Source organism: Aspergillus eucalypticola, assembly GCF_003184535.1.
Source record: "Aspergillus eucalypticola CBS 122712 chromosome Unknown BO83scaffold_19, whole genome shotgun sequence".
NCBI classification, from domain to species: domain Eukaryota; kingdom Fungi; phylum Ascomycota; class Eurotiomycetes; order Eurotiales; family Aspergillaceae; genus Aspergillus; species Aspergillus eucalypticola.
Genome location: NW_020290293.1, coordinates 67,871 through 94,901, shown reverse-complemented (window position 1 = coordinate 94,901; position 27,031 = coordinate 67,871). Strand labels below are relative to the sequence as shown.

Below are 27,031 nucleotides of genomic sequence, written 5' to 3'. Positions count from 1 at the left end.
CCAGATTGGAACGACAGGCCGAAGGTATCATTGACTCATTGGGTGGTGCAGCCCACTAATGGACAAGGCTTCAGCCAATGATGCTGTTAATCGCCTTGCGGTCTGGGCCGCCAGCAGCTGGAATGCAGGGGCAGTACAACCACCAAATTGTGAAGATCAGGGAGAAAGTCTCCTGTGCAAGCTGATTGGTTAACTGGACATTGATTGCGTTTCATCGTTTAGGTTCCTCCAATGAGGCATCCCCAGCTTGTCTCGCGGTCATAATTGGAATCGTCGCAAAGTGGCATGCATCATCGGGATATGGTTCACATCCCCATCAGCTTAGATGGACAAACATCCAATGTGAGGGATCCTGCAAAAAATGGTTGGAGTTGACGGCTAACCACTCAAGCACATTGACAACGCCTTACCATAATGGTAAGTGGCTACATCCTGCACATTCCGCCACACAATTTTTCAAGACTTTTGTGATCAGCTCCGTCACCTTTTTAAACTCTGCTAGTCCTGTATATCCTGAATATCCTGCGGGCGGCTCCTTCAGGCAAGGCTACGACGTCGGCCAAGACAGCCTTTGCTGACCGCAGGACACGCGCACTTGAAATTTATCACTGTACTCTATCCTCAGCCTGTCTTCAGTTATGTATATAGTACCGAGAAGATCTAGTTTGAGTGCTTTTGGCCCGAACCGGCTAGGCACAGAGAGTATGTACATGACGATTATTCCTCTGATTATTGCCGCTCCAGAAAAACTACCTTGCTACCATACTCCGTATCAAAGCTATACTGCAACCCCATATTCATCAGCGTTGCACCGGAGTAAGTCTGGTCACCATCAACAGTATATTGCGCCTCAGGGTCTAATCCCTGTAGCCGAACCCACGGCACGGCATGGTTGACATTTGGCTGGACCTGGAAGTAGAACAGAACAGCTTGGGCGCCATCCTCGGACACGAAAAATGCGGCAGGCCACTGGGAGTCTTGAGGCAGGCGTAGCCGGTACAGGTCTCCGTTCAAAACGATGGGGTTCACTTTCTCCGCCAGTGCAAGGAGCTCGGGGACTATGGCGTCACCCTCCACCGTTGCCGGGTCAAGCTCCAAGCCGAAAGAGCCACCCATCATAGCAACGTGAGCGCGGAAAGTAATAGGCACAGTGCGACCAGTTTGTGCATTAGGAACCGCGGACAGGTGGGCTCCCATTGCCGATGGCGGGTAGGCAAGTGAGGTCCCGAATTGAATGGTGATGCGATCGATCGCGTCGGTGTTGTCGGAGGTCCAGATTTGGGGGAAGTACTGCAGCACACCGGCATCAAATCGACCGCCGCCTGAGGCGCATCCTTCCCACAGGACATCTGGGAAGCGGGTGGTCAGAGTGTCGAACACCCGGTAGAGCCCGAGCATGTACTGGTGGTCGGTGGACGGGGAGGGAGTCTCGTGTATTCCCCGATTGTTGTCCCATTTAACATAGGAGATCCCTGGGGTTTGCAACAGGTTGGTCATGAAGTCTATTATGAAATCCTGCACAGCCGGGAGCGCCAAGTTGAGAACGAGCTGGTTCCGACGCTCGGTACGGGGGTAGGGCCCAGCATGAAGCGCCCAGTCCGGATGTTCGTGGTAGAGAGTGGAATTGGGGTTGACCATCTCGGGCTCCACCCAAATACCAAAACGAAGTTTTGTGGACTCTGTTCCATTGACGGTCATATTCGTAATGTCTTGCACGACTGGGGTCAACCCGTCTGGGAAGCGCGCTGGGTTGGGCATCCAGTCTCCCAGCCCGGCATCATCGGACACGCGAGGGTACTTGTCCCCAAACCAGCCGTCATCCATGACAAAGAGGTGGACACCCAGGGCAGCGGACTCTTCGGCCAGAGTCTCAATGCTGCTTTGGTTATAGTCGAAATAAACTCCTTCCCAGCTATTCAGGAGAACGGGACGGTCGGAAGTGGCGAACTTGCTCTTCATGAGGTGGTTTCGATATAGTCGGTGGAATTTGCGAGACACTGAGCCGAGCCCTTGGTCCGAGTATACTGCAACACACTCCGGGGAGGTTAGGGTCTCGCCAGGACCAAGGTTCCATGACAATTGATCTGGGTTGAAGCCCAACAGTGCCCGGGTGAAACCTTGCGATCCTTTCTCTATTTGGGCAAAGAAAGAGCCCGTATAGATAAGGTTAAAGCCCCATGCCTCGCCTTGCGATTCGGTAGTAGCTGGATCTACAATGGCAAAAAAAGGATTGTGAAGGTGAGAGGAATATCCAGTGCTGCTTCCGAACCTAATCCCTCGTCAGCAACGTCACATTGTCGGTTCTATGATAAGCGACTTACCCCTGGATGCCATACTGCACTTTGCTTCTCTGAACATTGGCCTCTCTGGCCCAGTCACCACGGAGGCTGACCAAGTCAAGGTCTTCGTAAGGGAAATCGATGCTTATACTTGCAAGGGCCTCGATGGTGATATTACCCGGGCCCTGGTTAGTCACATTGACACTCCTGACAATGGCATCATATTTTGGGAATATGGAATATGACAAGTCGGCGGCGACGGAGCTATAGTTGTCATAGAGATGGACTACCAAAGTCGTAGCGTCTTGTGCATCTCCAAATGTGGCTGGCAGGCCAGGCAAAGCATTCTTACCCGCAATCACCTCGTGCGACACATATTGGAGATCGCTAATAGTATAACCTGCCGATTCCCGGATACGAACGGCGGGAATGCGAAAATCACCACGGCCTTGGTCAGGGAACTCCCGACGGATTCGACCAGGCATGCCAACCCAGCCATTGACAGCGGGTTCCACTGGCGATGGGATTGTGCCGGTGACGACACCACCGAAGTGATCAGAGATCAAGTCTCCGGTGGTGCTGTTAACATGGAACCGATATGAGACATTGTCGCCGTTCAACGCAAAATCAGTGCCATTCGCAACGATCGCTATAAAATCAGCTTGCACTCTGATTGAAGATGCGGCGTTGTCGCATCCCTCACGACCCGCATGACATACCCTGTGAATTTGAAGCCCCAACTGCGGGAGCCGCTGCAGAACGACCGTATAATGTGAAGAGGCCCAGGGCCACCACAGCATGGGACGACCCGATCATGGTAATGATTTGTGGTGGGTGAGTCAAGCATTCCTTCCTCTCACCGTCCTTTTAACCCCGGACGGGGTTGACTGCATCCGGGGAAATATCGGAGGGTATCCCAGGTTGTTGCTGGCCATCTTTCCCAGCGCCGGCTTGGCACCCCCACGCCTTATTCCCTAAGGTGGCTGGGATCATCCTGCCATGCTCGTCAAGACTACCTGGGCGGAGAAGAGGGGACAACCTGGGGATTGTTATTGCACCGTCTTCGGCTTGGCTCGACGGTTTAAGCTGCAAGATCAGCTCATTGCAGTAGGTTTCTCCCCCTTGGCCGCAGAGTTGCCCCGGATGGTCCGGAAACGGGGATGCCGTTCTTCTTTCCGGGGCATTCGGTGTGCTGTTTGTTCAGTTTGCATGCACTAGTTTGGGCACTTGGGAAGGTAAAACAGAAAACGAGAGCAGGATCAGAAGAATACAATTAAAGTGAAAGAAAAGCATAATCACGCAATACACAAGTCATCCATATTTGGAGTGCTCACATTTTTGCCTACTGTTGGCTGAAAACAATAAAATCCATTGTCATGTTTGATAGCATACTTAGTTATGAATTAATTGTGCTCTCCAATTGAGTGGTTTTAGGAACGGGAGAACATATAACTTCGACCGCCAACTAATGGAAACAGTCCTGATGTTCCTAACTAACTAATTGAGGCAAATATTACTATGGGTCTTAGTACCCCATAGTAGGTTGTAGCAAGCCTAGTATCCTAAAATGCTAAATAGGCTTATTGACTATTGAACTCTGATATATAAAATAGAATTGTGGAAAGATAATACCAAAGATCAAACCACATGGCGAGTATGTCACGTGACTCGACGGTCGCAAAATCCAGAACCAATTCTTTGAAAGATAATGTGACACCTCGCATTCCATTATGTGTTTACCCACATAGAAAAATTCAATTTTACAGTTTCGCGCCCAAGTTGACATGGATCGACTTGATGCTGGAGTACGCTGCCAGTCCAGCTTCCCCGATCCACTCTGCTTAACACCTCCGAACGGAGTGCGCGAGTCACTGTCATTGGTGCTAGTGATCCATACCGTCCCGCTTTCCGTTCTTCGGGCCAGTTGATGGGCTCGTTCAATATTCTGCGTGAAAATCGAGCACTCCAGACCATAAACTGAGTTGTTAGCCTTGATAATGGCCTGACCTTCCGTCCCAAATGCTGAGATGACGACTACAGGGCTGAAGATTTCCTCCCGGGAGATAATCATATCATCGGTAACATCAGCAAAGATTGTCGGAAGTATGAAGAAGCCCGGGCCTCCTTGATTCAATGGCGTTCCGCCCAGCACAAGACGAGCACCTTGCCTGACACCAGAGAGGATGTATGACATTACTTGGTCAACTTCAGTCTTGGAGATTTGCGGTCCTTGGGATATGTCCTCGCCAAACTGATCGCCAACTTTGCTGCTTTTCGCGGTATATTCTCTAAAAGCGGCAATGAACTGCTCATAGACATCTTCTTGTACGAGAATCCGACTCGTACCGGAGCAAATCTGGCCCTGGTTGCTCATGATACCAACGTGTGCCCATTTGACTGCTTGGTCTAGATCTGCATCGTTGAACATAAGTAGCGGGGACTTGCCACCGGTCTCGAGGGTAATGTTTTTGGTATTTGATGCAGCGAATGCCATAATCTTCTGTCCAGTGGTGGTACTCCCTGTAAAAGCAACCTTGCCGATCCCTGGATGACTCGCAATTGCTGCTCCGGCGCACATGGCCGCGGGGGTGAAGGGGAGCTGGACAGGAAGGTCTAGATTGGAGACGATCAGGTACAGTTCCCATCGTTACCATGACCTACCCTACCTTACCTGCTGGAGTACACATCAATTAGCACGGGTGATACCGATTCTTCCACTAAGGCAGGGCCTGCCAATTCTGGGGCTAGGCCATAATAACCAGCCATCCTGGATTCACTTTTCTTTGTCAAAAATCTACCAGCCAGCCCGGCGTAGCACTAACGTTAGATCTAGCCGGAGTCGGAAACAGTACATAGATACTTCCAATAAATGGTCAGATAAGTCTAGCTGCTATGCTGCCAGAACAGTGCCAGATTATTCCGGTTAGTAGGTGCAGTACCCATTACTACCTGCCACATAATGTTTCAATATGTACCATATCAGCTTATCGGGTCTCACACTCACTCGTTTTTCCTATCTGTGTTGGACTTCATCTAGCACCACAGCATCGAGAATCTCGGGCCGGGCCTTTTTCTTGGCAACGGAAGACCGACGGGAAATCGGTCGATCGATGTACAGTGTTTATCATCAATACAGTGGGTTCTTATGGCGTAATGTGCTGTAAGAAAGCGGGTTAATTCATCTATCAATGCAGGAGCCGGGGAAGTGAAAGCTGGTTTTCCAGTCACCAGTACTCTGCAATCTATTTCCTGTCTTTCTAGGCTCCAGTGTTTTTTCACTCACAGAGTTCCAAGTGTGCTGTGTCCATTTTCCAGTGTCGGAATATTATTATTATGTCTTTCCAGTTGAATCAGGTTCCCAAAAAAACTTTGGGCGTGGTATAGCAGCATTACCATTATAGATACAATTTCTGGTAGCAGGACTATTGATGTTCTCGGCCTTCCGATGGGGGTATGAGCCTTAGGGGCGCTTGAAGGGGATGCTGTACGTAATTCCTGAGGGCTTAATATTTGTTCACGACGGCAACTACCCTTTGGGTCCAGTTGAACAGGCGGCTCTTATCTGTGGATTAACTAGGTCTAATATATCATGGAAGTGTATTGCCCGTATCTTAATCGGACACAAGCAGTGTCGCTCGGATTCGACCACTACGGATACACAACGCCGTTTGAGCACAGGCCTCATCCCCTAGGAAGCGTTAGTGCAAATCATAATCAAGAATTCGCCGACTGACCATGAATAGTGATTGCGAGACATGATAACGAAAGATCAGACATAAGTAGGCCGTTTGAGGCGAACAGTGATGTCTTTTCTCACCTGGTCTATCTTCCCACAACCACGATATTTATAATACCAACTGCTTTCACGGATAGAAAAACACAAGGAAAGATATCAAGCTGATTCCATATCGAGTCATGGATATTCTCTTGTCAAGCTATCTGCATGATGAGAGAGCACGCACTTCCATCGTTGAGCCAAATATCCAGCACAGGCTTGCTCTAACTCAAGCCTGGGACATCGCCCAAGGCTCTAGAGTGCTCGACATCGGATGTGGCCAAGGCGAATCGAGCCTAGTTCTCGCATTGATCAACGGTTCTCATGGTCAAATTACAGCCATCGACACGGCCCCGCCTGATTACGGTGGACCATATACCGTCGAAAAATCGCAGAAGCACATCCAGGCGTCCACGCTAGGGCAGCGTATCCAGTTTTTCCGCACCGACACGGCCGGTCTGCTTTCCCAACCCACGAGCACCGATACATTTGATGCGGCCGTACTGTGCCACACTTTGTGGTATTCTCCCGACCATGCGAGCATTGCCCAGGTCTTCCAGCTTCTAGCCGATGCGAAAGTACGCTATCTGTGCCTGGCGGAGTACGGATTTCGCGCCTCGCGACCCGCACAAGTCCCACATATTCTGGCTGCGCGAGCGCAAGCCCAGTACCATTCCCTACGCAAGTCCGCCGCGACAGGGGCGAGGGAGCCCAACGTAAACAATTAGAACATTGACGCGGACCTGGATGGTGGGGGCAATCAGACCACGACCCTTTTCATCGACATCGGGGGGCGGGATGGATCCTTACTGCGTTGCCCTAATCGACAAACTGGGCCCTCTGTTAGGAACGAGGAGGAGCATTATCCCGCAAGACGTCCCGGCCGCCCTCTCCTACGCTATTTCGCACCCCCGCACCGAACCCTTGACCCATGACCTTTGGAACCCGCAACCGATGAAAGGCGCGAGCGTCTATTACATGCGGAACGTGCTGCATGACCACCCGGACGACAAGTGTGTGCAGCTGCTGCGGCTCCAGAGTGCGGCCATGGCGACAGATGGATCGTCGAAACTGCTGATCAACGATAGTTCTCCGTGAGACTGGCGCTGGGCCTCGGGTGGTTGAGATCGATATCGCCATGATGGCGTGCTTGGCGGCCAGGGAGCGAACTAAAGACGAGTGGGGTAACCTCGTTCGCGCCGCAAGGCTGCCCTTGGTGGAAACGTTTACCTACGCGACCGACTTAGGCTAGAGTCTCATGGTGGTCAAACGGCTTTAAATTCCACCGGGTAATAAAAACATTGGTAAAGATAAGCTAGCTGGTTGGCTGAAATTGTTTGCGTCCCGCATGTTCTCAGTGCTGTCACATTCATATGTATGAAATGTCACAGGAAGACTCTTCGTACTTTGTCGATCGGTGCATATGTCAGTCGCGCTAAAATGATTGGAACTTCTATCTGCTTCTGCTTTCGCTTTCCTTTGTCTAGCACATTGCTATGCATTAGTGCTGACGGGGGCAACTGGAGACGACCAAGACAAAAGGCATGTAATGTGTAGGTTAATATCCGCATTCGTGGATGTCCCTATGTCTCTATTTGCACTTCGACTAATAATTAGGAACACCGAAAAACCAACGGAAGCATAAAGTATTTCCCTGTCCCACACCTAGGACCGCCCAGTCTCTCAGTACATACCTCTATCCCCAACCTTCATATCAACTGTCACGATGGCTGATACTGTGAATGCACTGACCTCTGCTGTCAACAGCACCCTAGCCAAGCTTACCCCCGGGGATGAAATCGCGGAAGCAGATCGGTACCAGCTTCTGGATGCCATCGACAAGCTCCGCGTTGCCGTGGAACCACCTCTCCTCACCGTTCGCAATCTTTGCTCTGACGTAAGTCATCGGCATTATCTGTTACAAACATGCTCTCAAACTAATGCTTATCACAACCTGAAGCACCATGGCCTGGTTGCCATTCGGGTCGCCATGGCAATGGGTATATTTGATGCGTTTGCCTCGGCGAAGAACGGCGAAATGAACGCCGATGCCCTGGACGAGAACACCAAGGGGGGTAAAGCCCTCTTAGGTAAGTCCTTGTCTTGGATTTTTTTTTTTTTCCCTTTTTCCTTGTCTTTTCTTTTCTTTGTCTCTTTCTCCGTCTACGGGCTTTACAACTTTTGAAAGCCTCTGTCCGATATCTTCCCATCTCTTCCTAAATTTCCCGGGTCCCCTTTGTTCTCCTCTCATTTCCCAGCTTCCTTGCCCATTCAAGCGATATTATGGGTCAGAGGTCCTGTCCGTTTGCTTGTGGTCACGACCTTTTTTGTTTGATTTCTATATCATTGCTTTTTATTTTCTGTGAAGATACATCCCTGATAGGTAGGATATGTATATTAATGATCATTCGCTTCTGCAGTGCGTATCATGCGGGTGGTGTGTGCGAACCACGTTTTCGAAGAGACGGGGGTGGAGAGATACCGGGCGCTGCCGCTAGCGATCATGTTCGCTTCTAATAGTCCGCCCAGTGAGGTCATCAAACATTTGTAGGTCCCTTTTGCCATCCCTTGAATGGAAAAGGATCGTAACTTACATATATCAAGCCATTCGGACATGTAGGCTTCGGTCCACTCCTATGACTATTTTGAGGCAAGGGGATACCGTAACCCTCAAGATGCCTACGACACGACATTCCAGCTTGCCTTTGAGACGAAGGAACATTACTTTGAGTGGATACAGCACGACCCAGAGGAGCTACATGCCTTCAATACAGTGATGGAGATTGGCAATCGCTCCTTGGAAGGTGTGCAATGGTATGACTACTATCCATGGCAGGAGAACCTGGCCACTACTGGCGACACAAACCGTGTCCTCCTGGTAGATATCGGCGGTGGCAGGGGCCACGACCTTTCCGGCTTCAAGCGCAAGTATCCCGAGATAAGAGACCACCTGATCGTGCAGGACCTTCCCAAGGTCATTGAGGACATCCTAGAGCCGCTCATTGAAGGTGTACAACCTATGGGTTATAATATGTTTGACCCACAACCCATTAGAGGGGCAAAGGCATACTATATGCGAACGGTATTACATGATTGGCCTGATAAACAGGCCCTGGAGGTTCTTAGGCGTGTTCACGACGCCATGGCCGCCGACTCAGTGCTACTGATCAATGAGAATGTCCTGCCCGAGATCAAAGCACCCGAATTTTCATCCTCAATGGATAGCATCATGATGGAGCTCTATGGATCGCTGGAACGGACAGAGAGGTAGTGGCTAGGACTATTAGAGAAGGCTCAATTCAAGGTAGTCAAAGTATGGCGGTCGGGCTTTCAGGGATTTGGATCCAATGCGTTATTCGAGGCGGTGCCTGTTTGAAGAGGGGGGGTGGGGGTGTGGGGGTGGATCTTATGCGTAGATAATACATCTGGAATTCGTGCAGCTGGCGGGTTGCAACCCAAAAGGGGCTCGGTGCATGGCGCAGTTGTTGGGAAGCAGAGAGAATCCTTTGGATCTGTCCTTTCCATCCCGAAATTGTGATCCTAGTCTTGAAAATTTATCTGGCGATGCCCATTTTCGTAATGCTGCAGCGTCGATCTCCCGACTTGTCAAAAAATCGATGGGCCTGTTCGAAGACGCGCCCCATCTACCCGATGGCCGCTAATCACCGCCGTACCCATTTTGATTCCGCTAGTGTACCAGGTTAGGTGGGGTACGCCCAGTAGCAGCCAAAGTCCAGCCCAACCCCCACGGCGCATTCAATGTCCTTGGCCACAATAGTGTGGCCAGGAATTGGTCAGTAGAGTGACAATAACAATACTTGTCTCGTTACAATAAACTAGCAGCAATAAGTACAACTGGAGCTATTACTGCTATTTGACCGACTTCTGCCCCTTTTCGTTCTTCACGTTGGCACCTCCAGCGGGAACGCGTGTAAAAATTGTCTTTTATTCGACACAAATATATGAGATGATCACATCAACGTTCTACAACTGTAATGTTCATATTCCAATTGGTTTGGGCAAAAAGAGTCGGATTTCGCACACGAGCGCATTTGGGAACTAATCTACTTTACAAGAGACCTCCCCTTTTCTCCTATCAAGTCACCTCGTCCGATCATTGCACCAAGCCATCAATGTTTCCCATAAGCCCAGTCTTTCGTTAGGATATTTTCTAGAGTTAAATTCTGTACACTCCCAGAGTCTCATCGCATGTGGTCCGTAACTTTCGTCATTCCACTCCTCGTCCGGCGGAAATGGCGAGGGAACAAAGACTATGCGCAGCGCATATAGTGAGCCATTCAAGATCTTATGCTTGACGTCGAATTGGCTCCTAAAGCGCCCGTGCTCAATTGTCATATGATACGTTTTTGCGCAAAATGCCCCTTCGTTTAGCCAATTTTCATTGACTTTCCCTTTGTACCAGATATCGTGTGGTCGTCGCTTTGTGAGTGTCATCTCGATGGTAAAGTCGCCAATTACCTTCGACTGCTGTCTACCATTGCCTAGGTCGATGGTCTGATTGAGATACGCAGAGTTGTGCGATTTCCACTCAAATTCGGCAAAAATCCAACAAGTGTACTCGGTAGAGCAAAATAGCTGCATGGAAAGGGTCATTTTGTGCGGAAAGGAGGCTACTCAATTGCTGCACTCACCTTGCCTGTTCCATCTTCATGAAAGGTGATCTCACTTGAGCCGTCATTCCAAATCCATGGCCCTTCACAAAGGATGGACCGGACTGTGTCGGTCCAGGTCATTAGCTCTGCGTGGGAAGCCCCCCAATTTTGGCTGTTGCAGCAATGATGTCCTCCTAGGGAAATTTCAAGGGATTTTGGTATTTTCAAGTTGATTGCGTCCGGATGGGGGTTGGATCGTGGGATGGTTGACGGGGATGTGGCAGATGATGAGAGCAACAGTCCTTTCACGCCACACGAGGCTTAGGTTAAGGGCGGAAGATAAGGGTCCCGCTAGCCCGTGGTGGGAAGAGGCTAAAGGCACCTCTGTACCACACGATAAGGGGATGGTCCGGGTTTCCCGTGGGCCCCATTTTGTACGGGCGGTGCGTAAGCCATTCCCAATGTCAATTACATGGCCTGTCAATTGTAGCACCGTTGACCAGGAATTCAAAATATCTCAATCTCTCGGTGGAATACCCCAGCGATTACAGTCCCTTGTCTGCACCCGCAACTCGTTGGGTGGCGTGCAGGCTTCTGTCGACACCACACCGGCATTCAGCTAGGAGATGTTGTCTACCTCACACCAGCACCTGGACAACGGAAAGCTCCGGACAGATACGGGTATGGATTGAAGACTGGGCGATGATTCATTGTTTATACCTTTACTTACATTCATGAACTAGCCACTATGTTATTTATGCAGAGCATAGCAAGTGCGATGTCGCCAATAAGGCCTGGATCCCGGAATCATACGACGGAAAGAAACTCTGGTATAACCCTCACAGAATAGACTCCCACCTCGAAGCAAACTAGCACCAAATGCTAGATGAGACACTTCGACTATCAGTTATCTCAGGCGATGATGCTGTACTGCAATTGGGAATACCAAAGCACATGCTGGGTAAAACGGGTCAGCTTGGTTTGTTAGCAACCTGCAAGGCGAAGGCGTCGGAGCTTCCTCGACAACATGTTGACTACAAATCACTGCTGAGTGTTGTGGGGACCCCACAGTAGGCAGTAAACCTTTTTTCGAAGAAGGATTATAGGCAGCCACTGTGTGTATCCCGCTTGAGACCCGGTGGGTAGTGCCGGGGTTCAGGTAACAGAAAGAATACAAGTAGAAAGCGTAATGGTTAAAAAATTCGCATAAGGCTCACTAGTACTAAATTTTTATTGTGAATGCGGTTGTGCTCTGTTGTAAGAATATTAGTAATGTATTTTGATTCATCATCGCTGGCTGCAGTATGCCCCTTGTAGATATATTTCTTGGCAAGACAGAGGGGAGAAAGAGTATCCATGATATGTTCGTTTTGGTATATACCTGATCAAAGTCATTACATAATAATCAACTGATTCAATGAAAATATTAAAATCTGAGGTCCGATCAGCCACAGTTCGAACTTACTGATCAAATTATCCTTTCTCAAATCAAAGGACCAATATGTATTGTCAAATATGTTTCTAGGTTTAGTAAATATCCCCCTTTTTTTGCCGGGGGGGAACCGAAAGGCTTGGCGGGATTCAGATAATTTGTTCCCACAACCAGAGCGATCGACTCCCCTTCCTTAGATGCGTCCGGCATGGTCCACCTGTTGCCCACCTGCTGTCCACCCTGATATTTCTCACACTTTCATATCTTCACACAAACAATGCCACCTGTCACCAGAGCGCAAGCAAAACATGAATTTCCAAAATTCTTTCCAGAAGCTTCCCGCGACGCGTCAACTTTCGCGCTGAGGCAGCCGCATAGAACCGGGAAACACGCCAAGTTGGTCGATTGGATCGTATTGAACCCAGGCACAGGCGCGACGCATCACGATACAGCCGACCCCATTACTAGACTCTTCCAAAATATTTTCAAGCAATCTGATTACCTTCGTCATCTAAGATTTCGACGGACGTACCCCGTGGAAGCACCACACACTGAATGGCTCATGCTGTGTTAGTCTCCCAAGTCACATTTCTGTCAAGCAAATTGGAACATCCACGAAAATAAAGATCTGACGTCGTTCCCAGCGTGGAGCTCTGCGGATATGCGCAACGAATTTATCAACTCAGACGAGTACCAGTGCCTTACCGAGACCCTTGCCGCTTGGGCTTCCGAGCGATCCGTCCAAGTATCTATGATCGATCTGTCCCAGACACTTGGGGCTGCATTCCATGAAGGCGCGTTCCGGAACCAGTATGTCGGTGCAATAGAGTACTACGAGCTCATGGCCGTGTATTTTCCTGAGGATCTGGCGCGCTCACAGATTCAGGAGCTGAACCGCACCAATCCATACAATCTTGGAATTCTCATTGGCTCTGATGTGTACCCCTTGGCAGGGCTAACGGACTGGCAGCATGGATGGCTTGATCGACCGGTGCTCTTCCAAGGGCAACGTGCCCGGTGTCTCGTCTACTTGCTGCGGTGGGAGAATGCCGACCGCGAGCACGAGTACAAAAATTTCCACGTTAAGGTTAACAAGAACATTGTAGATTACTGGAAGGAATTTGCCACCACATTGAAGCAGAATGGGATGTTTGGCTACGAATCGCAACATGCATCAATACTTAGACAGTCGGTCGGATCGATGCTAGGTGACTAGAAGATGTTGAAGTTGTGAGAATCCATGGAAACGTAGTTAGAGATCGCGGAAAACAGGTTTATTCATAGATCGATACACAGAAGTAAATTCTGATCCCTCGTCGTGGACCCTTTCGCCCAGACGTTTATTACACTTGTTGACCTGGCATTACGGTTTGGGTTATGACATCCAACGTTTCCGGTGCAGTACTTAATTTGTGGTAGATAACCGATGTAAACATCCAGAAATTCATGTACCAATGCATCGAGAAAAGGACAAGACGCTCTTACGGAACGTATAAAGCCACTACCTGGCGTGTATGCTGGTTGAATAACTCACATTCTTCCCAATGGCAGAGAAAATTCGGAGATGTAATGGGTAATATCTGGCATTATCTAATCGAGTTCAAATCGCCTCATGAACTTGGGATCGACGAGGCGCGCGTGGCAGATTCTGGCTTCGTCGCATCTGCCTGTGGTCACGTACGAATGCAGGGTATCTACTCCAACAAGCATATATGCACTATAATCTACTTATGGCGACGCATAAAATGACGGCTTAGGGTTCGAACGTCGGTCCTTCACTTTTTGGCGGGGGATTTCCTGATTTCTGGGATTGATCAAGATGAAATTAGTATGCTTGCCGAAATATGACTGCCTTGATTTACTAAAGGGGCTGACTAGTCTATCAGAGAGGGAAAAGAGAGCAAAAGCAGTCAGCCAAGGGTTACATCTTCGAAGTATAGTTCTCGTAGAAGCTTGTGCTAGAATAATCGCATTACAAGGCACGTAAAATGCGATATCGAAAACAGACTATCTGGTAAAATTGAACAATACACCATGCATCCTACTCCATCTGTGACCGGGTGCTTGAATCTTAAACTCATATAGAGCCTCTTTCTATGTCATATGACGCCTTGAATTACCATTAGAAACCCTATGCAAATCCTAAATCTAGAGTATATTTTCATTGCTTAGGGAAAGGAGAGAACTAGATATTTAGATACAAAAGCAAGTGAAACGTACACATGTATATAAGCTTAGTCTTGTGTGTTACATGGATAACATATAGAGCTAAGATAACCCTTCCACGAAAAGAAAAGAATACACGACTGTTATGATACTATTATCAGAAGACATTACAACATATAACGTATTCCTTACATGTATCGGACCTTCTACATGATGAGTCGCTGTTCCAGACACGGGTAAGATAGTTTTCAACAGCTTTTACTTAAGCTACTCGCACCTATAGCTCGAACAGCTCTGGAGACGGGGAAAAAAGTACTGAATAGCATTGGAAATGACCACCAGTATTATTCACCCGCGGACCTCTATCTAGGCTTATCGAAGAAGGCGTAAGGTCCTTGTGCAGTATGCAACATTATTCCATGACCGATTTCTGTGTAGAACAGGATGCTGCAAAGCAGTATTTGACTATGTAGCCATGCCCCTCACCGACTCACCGACTCAACATCTTCACCATTTCATCTCTCCAGAGACCACCATACCTCCATTGTATCACTAGGCCAGCAGTCGCACAAATCTGCGCTGCAACACATATTGTGAAAGCCACTCCGCATCCGACACCATTCACCATGGGCATAACAAAACTCGAGCCCCCAGCAGCCAGGCAGCAACGTGCCATATTCAAACTTGCGCTTGCAGCAGCACTACTATCATAGAATACATCCACTAGATAGGTTGTTACTATGGATTGGTTGGATACAGCTGTCCACCCAGTTATAAACGATGAGATAATGGGGATCGAGATGTGGACATGGGACGAATACTGAATAGTCCAGCCGAATAGCATGACTGAGAGACATTGTAGACCAGCAAAGATAGGAACCAGACGAAGACGGGCTCGTTCAAGTGGAAAGCCCTTCTCTTCCCCTGAGAGTGTTGTTTCTGCGAGATGTCGTTCTTTGATACGGCGATAATCCTTGTCGAGAATCCTACCCGTTATGAGGGTTCCAACCATAGATCCTGCACCATTGGCGATGAAGGTTAATCCGGATTGAATTTCTGTCAAACCATAATGTTCCTTGAAAAGGGTTGCCATAGCCGTGATCGTCATTTGCCAGACGGCGAAGTATACAGCAAAGAAAAGTACCAGCGGAGCTGCTTGTTTGCTGATCAAGATGCGGATGGGTCCTAAAAGGTCAGTTCGTTTCTTGGCGGCCAGCTGGTTATATGCTGCAGTTTCGCTCCAATTTGTTTTGGTGAAGTGCTGGTAGAGTGTAAGGGGATAACTTCCAATCCTTGACGAGGGAAGTTGAGCACCATTTCCCACGATAGACCTCAACGTCTCAGGAAGAAAGAGAGCGATCATGGTAAGCAATACCCCGCTGTAAACAGTGAGAAACCAGAATATAGTTCTCCATCCAAGCGACCCTGCAAGTGCCCCCCCTATAACAGGCCCAATGGCAATGGAAATCAACATCATTCCTTGAAAGAATCCCATGAACCCCCCACGATCTTCTCGTGTAGTAAAGTCCCCAATCACACCTGATCCAATAGCAACCGTACTAGCAGATCCAGTACTCTGCAAGCATCGGAAAACGACAAGCATGGCATAGTTCTTGGTCTCTGCGAGGCCGATACATGCACAGACTGCTACGAACAGGGTACCGATGTATGCTGTTCGGCGACCTTTAACGTCTGAAATCGGTCCCCAGAGACTAGGCGCTACGCCTTGGAAGGTAAGATAGGCGGTAATCGAAAGGTTGACAAGCTCAACAGAGACATTCAAACCCTGGGCAATGGAGGGCACCGCAGGGAAATAAATATTTGATGCCAGTGTTGAGACTGATTTTATTAGACGTGTCTGCAGTATTGTCATCTGCGTGGATAGTGACTTACGTGTAGCAGCGGTGGACACAAGCACGGCTAACAAACGCTTCTGGGATTTATCAAAGATCGTATGCGGGGGCGCAGGCCTCTCAGAAGTCACTGCATCAGCAGTCGATATATCGCTGTGGCTGGCTGACATGGTGTGTGGATAATGTTAGTCCCTATTACCTTAGAAAGGAACCCCATGCCTTTATCACACAGGAGAATCGTGCAAACCCCCTTCAATCGTATCCTCGTTGACTCGGAGTTGCCGACTCAGCTGAGATTGTTGATAGACATGGTATTTCCAAAATAGGTTGGGATATGTATATATGGTGGCACGACAGAAATTATTCGTCGTTGAGTAATTAATTTAGGATGAAAGGTGACCAATTACTGCAAGTAGGAAGCTTTGCCACCGGCTCGCACGGCAATTTTCATCAAAAATCGGGATTTGACCCTGGATCTATCACAAACCGGGATTTAACCATGAATCTATCACAAACCGGGATTTGACCCATGAATCGAGTTACCATCTTAGGATATTTTTTGCTTTTGTTATCGGATCTGCGTAAGATAAGCGACATGATCTCGTGCATTATCACGATCGAGATCGTGACGAATGACGAGAGTATGTTACACAGCATGAAGGATCTATCTGACCATCACCTGTTATCGGAATGGTAAAGTTGTCGTTCATTGGATGGGAGAGCTATGGACGGTTTAATGTATTATGCTATAGCAGTACAGCACCGTGGCTTTCCTTGTTTATGGTTCACTGAATTGTACCTTCTTAGTCTCATGTGAACCAACCGGAGAATGCTCATAGTAATACTGACGGCTTTCTTGGCCATGCTTCATATATAAATAACATGATTCGTGCCACCATTACCTTCCCACTTTCCAACAACCTAGCCTACTTGTTTCTTCATATGAAAGGCGACCGGCTATTTATCCTGACACCTTGTCCAGCAGACAAATAGTGCTATTTGCTCTACACAAGCGATATTCATCCCTACCGAACAGGACAAAATGTATATCTAGTCCGAATTATCCCCCTACTGCAGAGCCTACTAGCTAATACAGATTGTAATTCCCAGGCTACCTACGCCGTCGGACAAATATTATGCTTCTCCTCGGCCGTATGTATACAATAGGAACTGGCCTACTCAGACTTTGACTCAAGCTCCGCGATGGCTTTCAACCGACCTCAGAGATGGCAACCAGGCATTAGTCCAGGTAAGTTACTCCACATATACCGCTATCTCAATCTGCTAATTCAAAAAGCCAATGAATGGTGATGACAAACTACGCTATTTCCAAACCCTAGTCAAGCTGGGATACAAGGAGATCGAGGTCTCTTATCCCTCTGCCTCACAGACCGAGTTCAATTTCACCCGACACCTCATAAGTACCCCTGGTACTGTGCCTGATGACACGTGGATCCAAGTCATGGCGCCTTGTCGCGAGGAACTTATACGAAGGACGATTGAGGCTGTTCGGGGTGCAAGGAAAGTCATTTTGCACATCCACCTCTCTACGTCTGATCTTTTCCGCGAAGTTGTCTTCAAAATGACAAAGGGGGACATAATAGACCTCGCTGTTCGGTGTGTAATGAAGATTCGTGAACTCACGAAAGAATCCTCGGATGCTGAGATGCACAAAACTAAATGGACGATTGAGTTTACACTGGAGAACTTTCAAGATACATCCGTGGAATACGCAATTGAAATTTGCGAAGCTGTGAAATTAGCCTGGGAACCCACTACTGAGAACAAAATCATCTTCAATCTTCCATCGACTGTCGAAGTAACAATGCCAAACGTGTTCGCCGACCAGATCGAGCTCTTCTGCCGCGGTATCTCCGAGCGAGAAAAGGTCTGCGTATCAGTTCATCCCCACAATGACCGAGGATGCGGCGTGGCAGCAGCCGAGATGGCTCAGTTGGCTGGTGCAGACCGAGTTGAAGGATGTCTATTCGGGAATGGCGAACGCACTGGAAATGTCGATCTCGTCACGTTGGCCCTCAATTTATATACTCACGGTGTTTCACCCAGAGTTAACCTGAGCAATTTGAACGAGGTTGTCGCTATGGTGGAGGAGTGCACAAAGATCGCAGTCCATCCTAGAGCACCCTATGCAGGAAAATATGTATTTTGCACATTTACCGGTACGCACCAGGATGCCATACGAAAGGGATATAACAAACTCAAAGAAAGTGAGAGACTTGGTGCTACACGGGCATCCAAGTGGAAAATGCCATATCTCTCCATGGATCCAGTTGATCTGGGAAGGCAACACGAAGCTATTGTGAGGGTGAACTCTCAAAGTGGCAAAGGCGGCGTTGCCTGGCTTCTCAAAGAGAGTCTTAATATTGATATGCCGCGAGATTTGGAAATTGAATTTACGCAGGTCGTGAAAGCACATGCGAATACCAGTGGCTCTGAGGTTACCCGGGAGACTATATGTCGCTTGTTCCGGAAACACTATATGCATGTTGAACCTGAACGATTCCGGCTGCTGAATTGCAGAGCCAGCCAGCCCAAAGGAAATCGGGATGCTACATACGTCCAACTGAAGATTTCAGTACAGGGCTCAGACCGTGAACTTGAAGCAACTGGAGGTGAACTATTACCTACCATACTTGATGCCCTTAGGTCAGTCGGTTACGACTACGAGGTACTGGACAACCAACTGCAATATATAGCCAGCCAGGATACGATGACGTCTTTTATCAGACTGGCTACAGCTGGAAACATCGCTTCATGGGGCGTGGGCATGCATAAGAACACAAATTGGGCTGTCTCACAAGCAGTAAGTCAAGTAGATGTGAGGGACTGGCCACCACGTTAACAGATCTATAGATATTGGTGGCAGGCCAAAAGATAATGGCAAGCCAACTCAACGATAATCTGTCCAATTAGACGCTGTCTATGATGCGTGTTATGGCGACCGATTGGGGCACCGGTCTGCGGTTGAGCAACTAAATTGGTGATGCACTTGCGCGTATTTACTCTGTTTATGCTATTGTCTAATTATGCAGATGAGTACCGCTGCGGATAGTATTGTGTCAGTCGGTAGTGGAACATATGTTGATTTATTGACTACTACTAGGAAATAGATTCTGGCGAAGAGGCACAGAAAGGTAGTATATTAGATTACTCGTTATATGAGGACTAATAGTACGATGATGGAGAATATGATATTGATCATGGAAACGATAACCAGGATTCATATGAAGAGAGGGCCAATAGTACGAAGAATATATTAATATGATATTCATGGTTCAAAAGATGATCTCTTGTCATGCATACTGCTCTTTATTTACAATACTACGGAGTTGAAATACCATAAAACATACAGAAGCGGTAGCCGGTCGGTTGTTATCTCACTGGATAGAAATACTCATGACATCTTGTTTCTCCACCCTGTTAGTGCCGTTAGGCAAAAGTCGTCACGACTCTTATTTACTTCCAGCCGAGAACCCCACAGTGCAACGCCGCATACCACGCATCCCCAAGCTCGGCCCAATTATTCACAGCAAGTAGTGTGTGCTGAATTCCTTCTTCGGAGATGCCCGCACGCAACCAGCCCTGTCCCCGTGGATCTTACTTCTGCAACTGACTCTCAGCAAGATTAGCTAGCCACTCCCTAGCCTCTCGGCCTGAATGAAAGGCAGTACCAACGCCGATGCGAAGACAGCCAGCGTTGGCATCGAACTCTGTTCTGCAGGACAGGGTTTGCATGATTGCGGCTGTTGAATCACCGTCGTGGCTCCAGATACCCTCAGAGCCATACACTGCCTGATTGACGTCCTGTACCCATACGCGATCTAGGTTTAGCCTTGGTGGGTAGAACTGCTAACCCGGTCCATCACACGTGACAGGGATACCACCAGGTTATAGGACTCGTTGCATTTCGGACATCGCCCTGACGGAGAAATCTGGTGGCAGCAAGTAAAAGGAACACTTGAACACGAAATACGACATCAAATGCCTCGTCCGGATAGGGCAGCGTTTTGAGGATGTCCCCTTCGTCGAAGTTAAGGATGCTTGGCAGCCATATAACAGGCAGCCTTCTCTGCTATAATCTTCGCTTGCCGCAGGACGGCTGGCGACAACCCTAAGCCAATCGTCCAGTTTTTGGTGGTATATCTGGTAAAGCCTCGGTTCATTCCCTAGTGCCCTGTTTAGATCCTGGACTTTGTTCGGAAATGAAAAAAATCTCAGAAGTTGCTTTTTCAGAATTTACCTCTTATATGTGGTCCATGCATGGAGTGGTCATCAAGATATAAGCGCTAAATACCTGGCTTGAAACCGAGTGAGCCAGGTTTACAGCCCTGCCCGGTTTAGAACTCACTCCGCGTCAGCCAAGGATATATAGTATGAAACATATTTCATCGTCGTTGCATCTTGACAGTGTCTTGATGAAATCTAAAACTGCCCTGAATCGTATGATACTAGTAATAGTTATAGGGTGCGTTTTAAATAATAGTGACGCCTTGACTGGATAGCATAAGCATCTCTTTTATGCATAATCGGATCATTCTTTCTTTCATGCCTAGTAGTTTACTTGTCCAGTTCATATAATCATAGCCTTCAGTTCCCCCAGCGCGCGAGCAAGGAAGAGAGTAGTTCACTTCGCCGCTCCAGATAGAACCCGTTATGAATCAAGAGCTCTAGTCTATGCAGAGGTTACCTCCACCTTGTTTATATTAGGATCAGTAGAAATATCACTTTGTTACTAGCTTTGGCTCAGCCGGCATATAGGCTATCGGGACCTATAGAGACCACGTTATCCTGCGCCTGCATTTCGAGGCGGAAACAGAATTAAATCCCATCTCCAATCACAGTATCCTTGATATTATGACCGCGCTAGTACAGCCCGTGAACAAGATGCCATGGTTGGTTCATGCAATATAGCCCCCAGGTAAACGAATGTTGTACGTGTGGTGATCATGCTGTATATACTAATGGCTATAGTAGAGTTTGTATCGCAACCCGGGGCTTAATGGCACAATTGACTGAAGTGAGGGTCGTGAGTACCATACCAGTTTTAGCACTGATCGAATGTTTGACAGTATAGAAGCTGGGAACGAAAAGTTGGACAGCTGCAGTACAGCTCCAGTAATAAATTGTGAGAGGCACTACTGCCACACCACTTGACTTCCCTCATGCCACAACCTGCCGCCTACCTTAGCAGGTAAAGTACCGTCCCCATACGGTAAGTCTTGGGTTCTAAAGAGGGCACAAAGCAACCCCGTTCAACTTTAGTCCGCATTATACCTGAGGTATTCACTATTAGTCAGGCATTATTCCTACAAATAGGACGATACAGTTCTGCCGGCTTCAACACATGGGCCTGGGCAATGCACCATACCTTCTAACGTCAGTCAATCGATGGTCTGGCGGTATTGCCCCCCAAAATCATATTCCATTCTTCATTGAAGTTTAAGGTTGATTCGCATTGAGTAGCTTTCTGTGTAGGAATATAATTCTGGATAATGTTGCATTGTGAAAGAATTCTTACTTCATTCCTCGGCCCCCTGCATGCCTGTAGAGTTCCGTATCAGAGGATCTGCAGTGGACTTATATCATATTCATTGCCTTGGTCCGCTGAAGACAGTCTAGGAGATGGGTTGCTGTTAGGGACTGTTACAGCACGATAGTATCAAGGTTATCAAAACTGCCAAGATGTGGAGAGATCCATTAAACACTTAGAATCAGATATTATTATCACAGACAAATAAAATAGACCAGAGTGAAGAAATCGTATCGTCGAGATTTGCTGCTACCATTACGATTAGCTCCGCTTCATATGGCCGATCGATGAATGAAGTCCTTAAATCAGGCTAAATCCTAGGTCGCGTGGATATACATCGAAGAATTACCGTCAAATGATGCTTTGCAAATTTATCAACACATCCAACCGGCATAGGCGATTCACTAATTGACATCCATCTAAATAAGCCTGATTGATATGTCAGACTTCTGTCGGCAATAATGTACCATTTGCACTGCCGAACGCCGAGTTTTGTCCCATATGAAGGTCACTAGCAGTATTTCGGTGGTTAAAAGTGGCTGTTGTTGCGTGTGTCTGATTAGATGAGAACTAGCTCAGGCTTTGCAGGCCAATACCGCAGCAAGGCAGCCTGGCTACTTCTGGCTGCCTACTCGAACATCCTAGTACATAGACATGAAGGCTGTGCGAAACTGTGCGAAAGTGGCCCTCAGAGGGAATGCCGATATATATCCGGTACCCTATCTTGACCGACCAATAACTTGATTTCAAAATTGAATAGGAACCTCCGGGATTCTAGGTTGTAAGGTGTACAGGTTATTAGGGTTTTAATCGGCAGCGGATATGGTTAGGGGCTAAAGTTTTGATGAATAACCGAGGGACAGATAGTGTTGAGTGGGTCTTTGGACCTAGATTGATCCGGCCCAGGCGGCAGGAGCGCCTTCCTCGCCTCCCGAGGAACCACCCCCTCTACTTCGCCATCCTACCCTGCTTGCTCGCATGTTCCTAGTTGTTTACAACCTCAATCCAATCATTCTAACCGACCTTTCCTCTGCTGCATTAGCTTTCGTTCCTCTTTACGGAAGTATACGCTTTCAATAGAGAGGGTGCGTAACAGAAACATTACCTTGGTTCGGCTTACAGAAACGCCTAAATAGGTCGTTCAGATTCCACCTTGTTAATCTTAGTAATCGATGTGGCAGTAGCTTCCACAAGCCAAGGCTATCCGAAGTCTGGGCCCTGGACCCTGATCTAATCGTCCCGGGATCTCACCGTGAATAGCTAGACAAAGGTTCTCTTGGTTGTCTATTTTTGGAGGTGTAACTGCTACTGTTTAAGAGCGGCACATGTACTCCATGACGATCGGCCCTCCGAAGGCTCAGTGGACATTAGTACTGTACTATAGTAGAACCCTTCCTCGAGTAACATGTGACAGGCATTTGGACACCAAGGCTTTCACTTCAATCACTTAGTTACATAATGCCAAGCGTACTATTTTAGACCGGTCTCAGACATGCTAGCTCTCGTCCTTCTACGTGCCGTGTCTCGAAGAAGACAACTATGCGGTACGCCGATCCTTGTGGGGCTAAGAATAATAGCGAAGTCATTGTCTCGTGCGTTGTAAAGTACCGATAAAGTCATCGTAATGTTGACAATCTGATAGTCGGACTTGAACTTGCATGACTTGGAATTTGCAACCATGCCGACAATAGACATGAAGAAGGATGCAAATTTTGGCCTACCAGCCTCAGTGTCTCCGGTATATTTTAGATATAGAGACGATCATTATCGTCCCTGACGTGCCGTAAATGGCGTCCGGTAGGGACTACGCCGGCCATCTGGACTCGTGGTTCAGGCTATGCTGCACTTTCCAATGTTGTCAATGACACCGTTACTAATGATTGTTTCCACTATTCAGAGGCGGTGGGCATTTGCGGAGTGTTATCTAATCCCATAAGCACTCTTGTCACTTTCACCACTGCTGTGATGGCCTTTCGGTCCAAATGAACTGTGTAATTTGTGATTCCAGAGTGGTTTTACTATGTTAGGCAGGTGCTAGGAGGACCAGAAACACTTTGGAAGCTGGGGGTGAATACGATATCATGCTACTCATTTTGGCCTTGGGTTTGCTCCTAGTGGCTGAGGTTATGGGACTGTCTTGCCTTCGCTCCGAGTGTTTGGTGTAGAGAGAGACGATTTATGTCTTATTTACTATAAGCCATACAAGCTACTCAACATGCAAAGAAAGGAGGAAGCAAACAAGAAAATAAGACACTATGTGAAATTAGAAGCAGGGGGACTAGTCTCTTGCTTCGGACACGGCCCGGTTATAGTGTTATCAACTACGACAACCGGGCAGAACTGGAGTCTTTGTTGATTTATAAGTGGCAGACCAGCAACCGTATCATGAGATAGTATTCCCAAGTCAAACTGTATCTACTTATACAGATGAAAGGGGTTTGAATACATATGTTCTTCTTTGTTTCTCAAACACTCAATTTTATAGATGGGTGCCAATTTGGGATCGAGATATTGTTGTGCTGTATATACTGACACAATTTACCGGTATCTTGCTTCTTTGAGAGAACTTTGGCTGCCAGCACTATAGCCTCCCTCGCCGGGGCATTGAGACAGATGTATAGCCTGTCAAAGTTAGAAAACTAAGACGCAGACATAGCTACCTATAGACTATGTATGTTTACATCGATTTGCCTCGTAGCTGAACAGCGTAATACTCAAAAAGATAGTATTTTACATTCTGCCTATAATGTCCCTTCCAGGTTATCCAGATTAATAAGGACCAATGTCTAAGCCGCTTGATCTGGCCTTCACCTTATCATTTTTTACTATGCCTTGACAATCAGACTACATTAGATGGTTATAGTATTCTCATCTGGAAATATATAAATATTCGAATTGCTTGGGGGTCCACCAGTGGGTCCCGTGGACACCATACCGATGCACGAGCTTGGACCCTTAAAGGCCATTTTCTACTCGTTCCACTCTAAAACACTCGAACATTCATGGTGGTGTCGATATCGGCAGTAGTATTTGCCGAAACGTTGAGGGTTACAGTGATCTGCGTCGGACATACTTCGGGGAATCTACGGCGGAATATCTAAGTCTTCGGAATATCCATATTGGAAAAGGACAGAAGCTCCGGCGTAGTTTGATGATGAGCTCCGATGTATTGAATCAGGAGCTGACAGGAGTGGGCATCATGCAGACCCTCTAGTAATGTCAGTCGCGCGCAATTTCGCACATGAAACAAGTTGATTTCGGGACCCCATTGTTACATCTCTCGGCTACGGCTCGAGATATGCCTGCCGAGTATACTTAGAAGCCATGTCAGCATGTTGTTATACGACATAAAGTCAGGGGATACGAAACGATCGTAGGATGTTTCTTGTCTTTTTGCTAAATTAGTCTTCCAGTGGTTTATTTAAGAGATAGATCCCTTCACAAACACTCATCCAAAAACAGACATCTCATACTACTCATTGACCTAATTTTAAGCACATCCAGGCGCATGTATTTCAACATGAAGCAATTCTTTGCAAAACACGCTCTCGCCGTTGCGGTGACTGCAGGGCACGCTATAGCAGCCTCTACGCAGGGCATCTCCGAAGACCTCTACAGCCGTTTAGTCGAAATGGCCACCATCTCCCAAGCTGCCTACGCCGACCTGTGCAACATTCCGTCGACTATTATCAAGGGAGAGAAGATTTACAACTCTCAAACTGACATCAACGGATGGATCCTCCGCGACGACAGCAGTAAAGAGATCATCACTGTCTTCCGTGGCACTGGCAGTGATACGAATCTACAACTCGATACTAACTACACCCTCACCCCTTTCGACACCCTACCCCAATGCAACGGTTGCGAAGTACACGGTGGATATTATATTGGATGGGTCTCCGTCCAGGACCAAGTCGAGTCGCTCGTCCAACAGCAGATTAGCCAGTATCCGGACTATGCGCTGACTGTGACGGGCCACAGGTATGCCCTCGTGACCTCTTTCAATTGAGTGTATAATACTCACTAACTCTACGATAGTCTCGGAGCGTCCCTGGCAACACTCACTGCCGCCCAGCTGTCTGCGACATACGATAACATCCGCCTGTACACCTTCGGCGAACCGCGCAGCGGCAATCAGGCCTTCGCGTCGTACATGAACGATGCCTTCCAAGCTTCGAGCCCAGATACGACGCAGTATTTCCGGGTCACTCATGCAAACGACGGCATCCCAAACTTGCCCCCGGCGGGGCAGGGGTACGCCCATGGCGGTATAGAGTACTGGAGCGTTGATCCTTACAGCGCCCAGAACACATTTGTCTGCACTGGGGATGAAGTGCAGTGCTGTGAGGCCCAGGGCGGACAGGGTGTAAATAATGCGCACACGACTTATTTTGGGATGACGAGCGGAGCCTGTACATGGTGATCAGTCAATTCAGCCTCTCCGACTGTACCAGGAAAGATGGATGTCCTGGAGAGGGCATGCATGTACTGTACGTATACCCGAAGCACACTTTTCCGGTAAATCAGGAGATGTAATAAGTTCCTTTCGTGAATAGACATGGTTACCCTCATCATAACCCATGAGGTTGCCTTTCTCTTTTGATTGTGATTATATGTCTAAAGTAAATGACAGATATCTCTAAACACCTTATCCTCTTAAACCCATCGTAGACTGTGTCACCTGATAGACCCCTTGAATGTGAGCGAAATGTATCAGTCCCGTTTAAATTCAACCCTTTCAGTCTAGCACAGTCAGAACACACCAATTCCATTTTAAGGTAGTACTTAGTATGAATACAGCCCAAATGCATCGCTATATGATCCCATAAAGAAGCAGCAACCTTTCAGATCTCGTTTGCGCTGCGAAAAGCTAGCTCTACCATGGTCTTAATGATGAGTGGGGCGTTCAGTCTCGTTTAAGCCTAGCTATCCTACAAGGACAACACATGTATATGGGGTTACCTGTAAAGAGGTAGGTTCCCGGGCTTCTTCACCGTCTCGAGGAGTTGACTACACGTCGCCTCTATGTCATAAGCCGGTATATCTCGACGTTGTCGTGATCGCGACCCAGATCCCTGCTGATAACGTTGAGAAAGCCCTATATTGGGATTTCCAATCTCAGTTTTACGAAGATATGCCGATGGCGGAGGGTTAGTAAATCGATTACGTCGTGTGCAGCATGAGATGAGACCGTGGCCAATTCTGTTCAAATGCCAAGCTTGACCCGCCGCCTCTTACCACATGTAAGGATTCATCCGTCGGCGGCAAAATGAATTGTGCAAATTCCGAGATCATGAGAGCGTCCATACTTCCACGTCGGTCCTGGATGGGTTGTTCGTGGCCTTAATGCTTTTCCCAATAC

General features: G+C 47.8%; 12 protein-coding genes across 12 annotated transcripts; 7 read left to right on the top strand and 5 right to left on the bottom strand.

The window, feature by feature from the left end:
* Nucleotides 1-729: 729 nt before the first annotated feature.
* On the bottom strand, nucleotides 730-3,079 carry BO83DRAFT_390507 (alpha-galactosidase; the record flags this gene model as incomplete). Its single annotated transcript, XM_025532860.1, has 2 exons — nucleotides 730-2,269; nucleotides 2,322-3,079. 2 exons carry the CDS (start codon nucleotides 3,077-3,079, stop codon nucleotides 730-732), a joined length of 2,298 nt encoding a protein of 765 aa, XP_025386082.1.
* Nucleotides 3,080-3,849: 770 nt separating this feature from the next.
* On the bottom strand, nucleotides 3,850-5,045 carry BO83DRAFT_418636 (ALDH-like protein; the record flags this gene model as incomplete). The annotated part of the gene is made up of 2 exons (XM_025534827.1): nucleotides 3,850-4,878; nucleotides 4,986-5,045. 2 exons carry the CDS (start codon nucleotides 5,043-5,045, stop codon nucleotides 3,850-3,852), a joined length of 1,089 nt encoding a protein of 362 aa, XP_025386081.1.
* A 1,149-nt stretch (nucleotides 5,046-6,194) lies between these two features.
* BO83DRAFT_438890 (class I SAM-dependent methyltransferase) lies at nucleotides 6,195-6,782 on the top strand (the record flags this gene model as incomplete). The annotated part of the gene is made up of 1 exon (XM_025536136.1): nucleotides 6,195-6,782. The coding sequence occupies one exon, from the start codon at nucleotides 6,195-6,197 to the stop codon at nucleotides 6,780-6,782; it is 588 nt and encodes a 195-aa protein (XP_025386080.1).
* Nucleotides 6,783-7,008: 226 nt separating this feature from the next.
* BO83DRAFT_400395 (uncharacterized protein) lies at nucleotides 7,009-7,306 on the top strand (the record flags this gene model as incomplete). The annotated part of the gene is made up of 2 exons (XM_025533395.1): nucleotides 7,009-7,093; nucleotides 7,143-7,306. The coding sequence occupies 2 exons, from the start codon at nucleotides 7,009-7,011 to the stop codon at nucleotides 7,304-7,306; spliced, it is 249 nt and encodes an 82-aa protein (XP_025386079.1).
* A 474-nt stretch (nucleotides 7,307-7,780) lies between these two features.
* BO83DRAFT_400394 (O-methyltransferase) lies at nucleotides 7,781-9,325 on the top strand (the record flags this gene model as incomplete). Its single annotated transcript, XM_025533394.1, has 4 exons — nucleotides 7,781-7,951; nucleotides 8,015-8,144; nucleotides 8,475-8,587; nucleotides 8,675-9,325. 4 exons carry the CDS (start codon nucleotides 7,781-7,783, stop codon nucleotides 9,323-9,325), a joined length of 1,065 nt encoding a protein of 354 aa, XP_025386078.1.
* A 784-nt stretch (nucleotides 9,326-10,109) lies between these two features.
* Nucleotides 10,110-10,965, bottom strand: BO83DRAFT_379956 (uncharacterized protein). Its single transcript, XM_025531628.1, has 2 exons — nucleotides 10,707-10,965; nucleotides 10,110-10,650 (listed from the first exon to the last, which is right to left on the bottom strand). Exons 1-2 carry the CDS (start codon nucleotides 10,806-10,808, stop codon nucleotides 10,156-10,158), a joined length of 597 nt encoding a protein of 198 aa, XP_025386077.1. The 5' UTR covers nucleotides 10,809-10,965; the 3' UTR covers nucleotides 10,110-10,155.
* Nucleotides 10,966-11,274: 309 nt separating this feature from the next.
* On the top strand, nucleotides 11,275-11,852 carry BO83DRAFT_448730 (uncharacterized protein). Its single transcript, XM_025536695.1, has 2 exons — nucleotides 11,275-11,348; nucleotides 11,411-11,852. Exon 2 carries the CDS (start codon nucleotides 11,547-11,549, stop codon nucleotides 11,739-11,741), a length of 195 nt encoding a protein of 64 aa, XP_025386076.1. The 5' UTR covers nucleotides 11,275-11,348; nucleotides 11,411-11,546; the 3' UTR covers nucleotides 11,742-11,852.
* A 461-nt stretch (nucleotides 11,853-12,313) lies between these two features.
* BO83DRAFT_418632 (uncharacterized protein) lies at nucleotides 12,314-13,407 on the top strand. The gene is made up of 2 exons (XM_025534826.1): nucleotides 12,314-12,668; nucleotides 12,744-13,407. The coding sequence occupies exons 1-2, from the start codon at nucleotides 12,377-12,379 to the stop codon at nucleotides 13,313-13,315; spliced, it is 864 nt and encodes a 287-aa protein (XP_025386075.1). The 5' UTR covers nucleotides 12,314-12,376; the 3' UTR covers nucleotides 13,316-13,407.
* A 1,348-nt stretch (nucleotides 13,408-14,755) lies between these two features.
* On the bottom strand, nucleotides 14,756-16,400 carry BO83DRAFT_364502 (MFS general substrate transporter; the record flags this gene model as incomplete). Its single annotated transcript, XM_025529624.1, has 2 exons — nucleotides 16,159-16,400; nucleotides 14,756-16,104 (listed from the first exon to the last, which is right to left on the bottom strand). The coding sequence occupies exons 1-2, from the start codon at nucleotides 16,286-16,288 to the stop codon at nucleotides 14,756-14,758; spliced, it is 1,479 nt and encodes a 492-aa protein (XP_025386074.1). The 5' UTR covers nucleotides 16,289-16,400.
* Nucleotides 16,401-17,093: 693 nt separating this feature from the next.
* Nucleotides 17,094-19,052, top strand: BO83DRAFT_364500 (2-isopropylmalate synthase; the record flags this gene model as incomplete). The annotated part of the gene is made up of 4 exons (XM_025529623.1): nucleotides 17,094-17,162; nucleotides 17,229-17,367; nucleotides 17,416-18,942; nucleotides 18,993-19,052. Coding segments are annotated over exons 1-4 (1,728 nt in total). The 5' UTR covers nucleotides 17,094-17,160.
* Nucleotides 19,053-19,595: 543 nt separating this feature from the next.
* Nucleotides 19,596-20,302, bottom strand: BO83DRAFT_400390 (uncharacterized protein; the record flags this gene model as incomplete). Its single annotated transcript, XM_025533393.1, has 4 exons — nucleotides 19,596-19,693; nucleotides 19,754-19,985; nucleotides 20,037-20,071; nucleotides 20,197-20,302. 4 exons carry the CDS (start codon nucleotides 20,300-20,302, stop codon nucleotides 19,596-19,598), a joined length of 471 nt encoding a protein of 156 aa, XP_025386072.1.
* Nucleotides 20,303-25,189: 4,887 nt separating this feature from the next.
* On the top strand, nucleotides 25,190-26,092 carry BO83DRAFT_317285 (lipase family protein; the record flags this gene model as incomplete). The annotated part of the gene is made up of 2 exons (XM_025527697.1): nucleotides 25,190-25,650; nucleotides 25,708-26,092. 2 exons carry the CDS (start codon nucleotides 25,190-25,192, stop codon nucleotides 26,090-26,092), a joined length of 846 nt encoding a protein of 281 aa, XP_025386071.1.
* Nucleotides 26,093-27,031: the final 939 nt, after the last annotated feature.

Coding starts and splice junctions, on each gene's coding strand:
- BO83DRAFT_379956 (XM_025531628.1), bottom strand. CDS start 10,808: ATGACCTGGACCGACACAGTCCGGTCCATCCTTTGTGAAGGGCCATGG. Junction 10,651..10,706: donor ATGAAGATGGAACAGGCAAG/GTGAGTGCAGCA, acceptor CTTTCCATGCAG/CTATTTTGCTCTACCGAGTA.
- BO83DRAFT_448730 (XM_025536695.1), top strand. CDS start 11,547: ATGCTAGATGAGACACTTCGACTATCAGTTATCTCAGGCGATGATGCT.
- BO83DRAFT_418632 (XM_025534826.1), top strand. CDS start 12,377: ATGCCACCTGTCACCAGAGCGCAAGCAAAACATGAATTTCCAAAATTC. Junction 12,669..12,743: donor CACTGAATGGCTCATGCTGT/GTTAGTCTCCCA, acceptor CGTCGTTCCCAG/CGTGGAGCTCTGCGGATATG.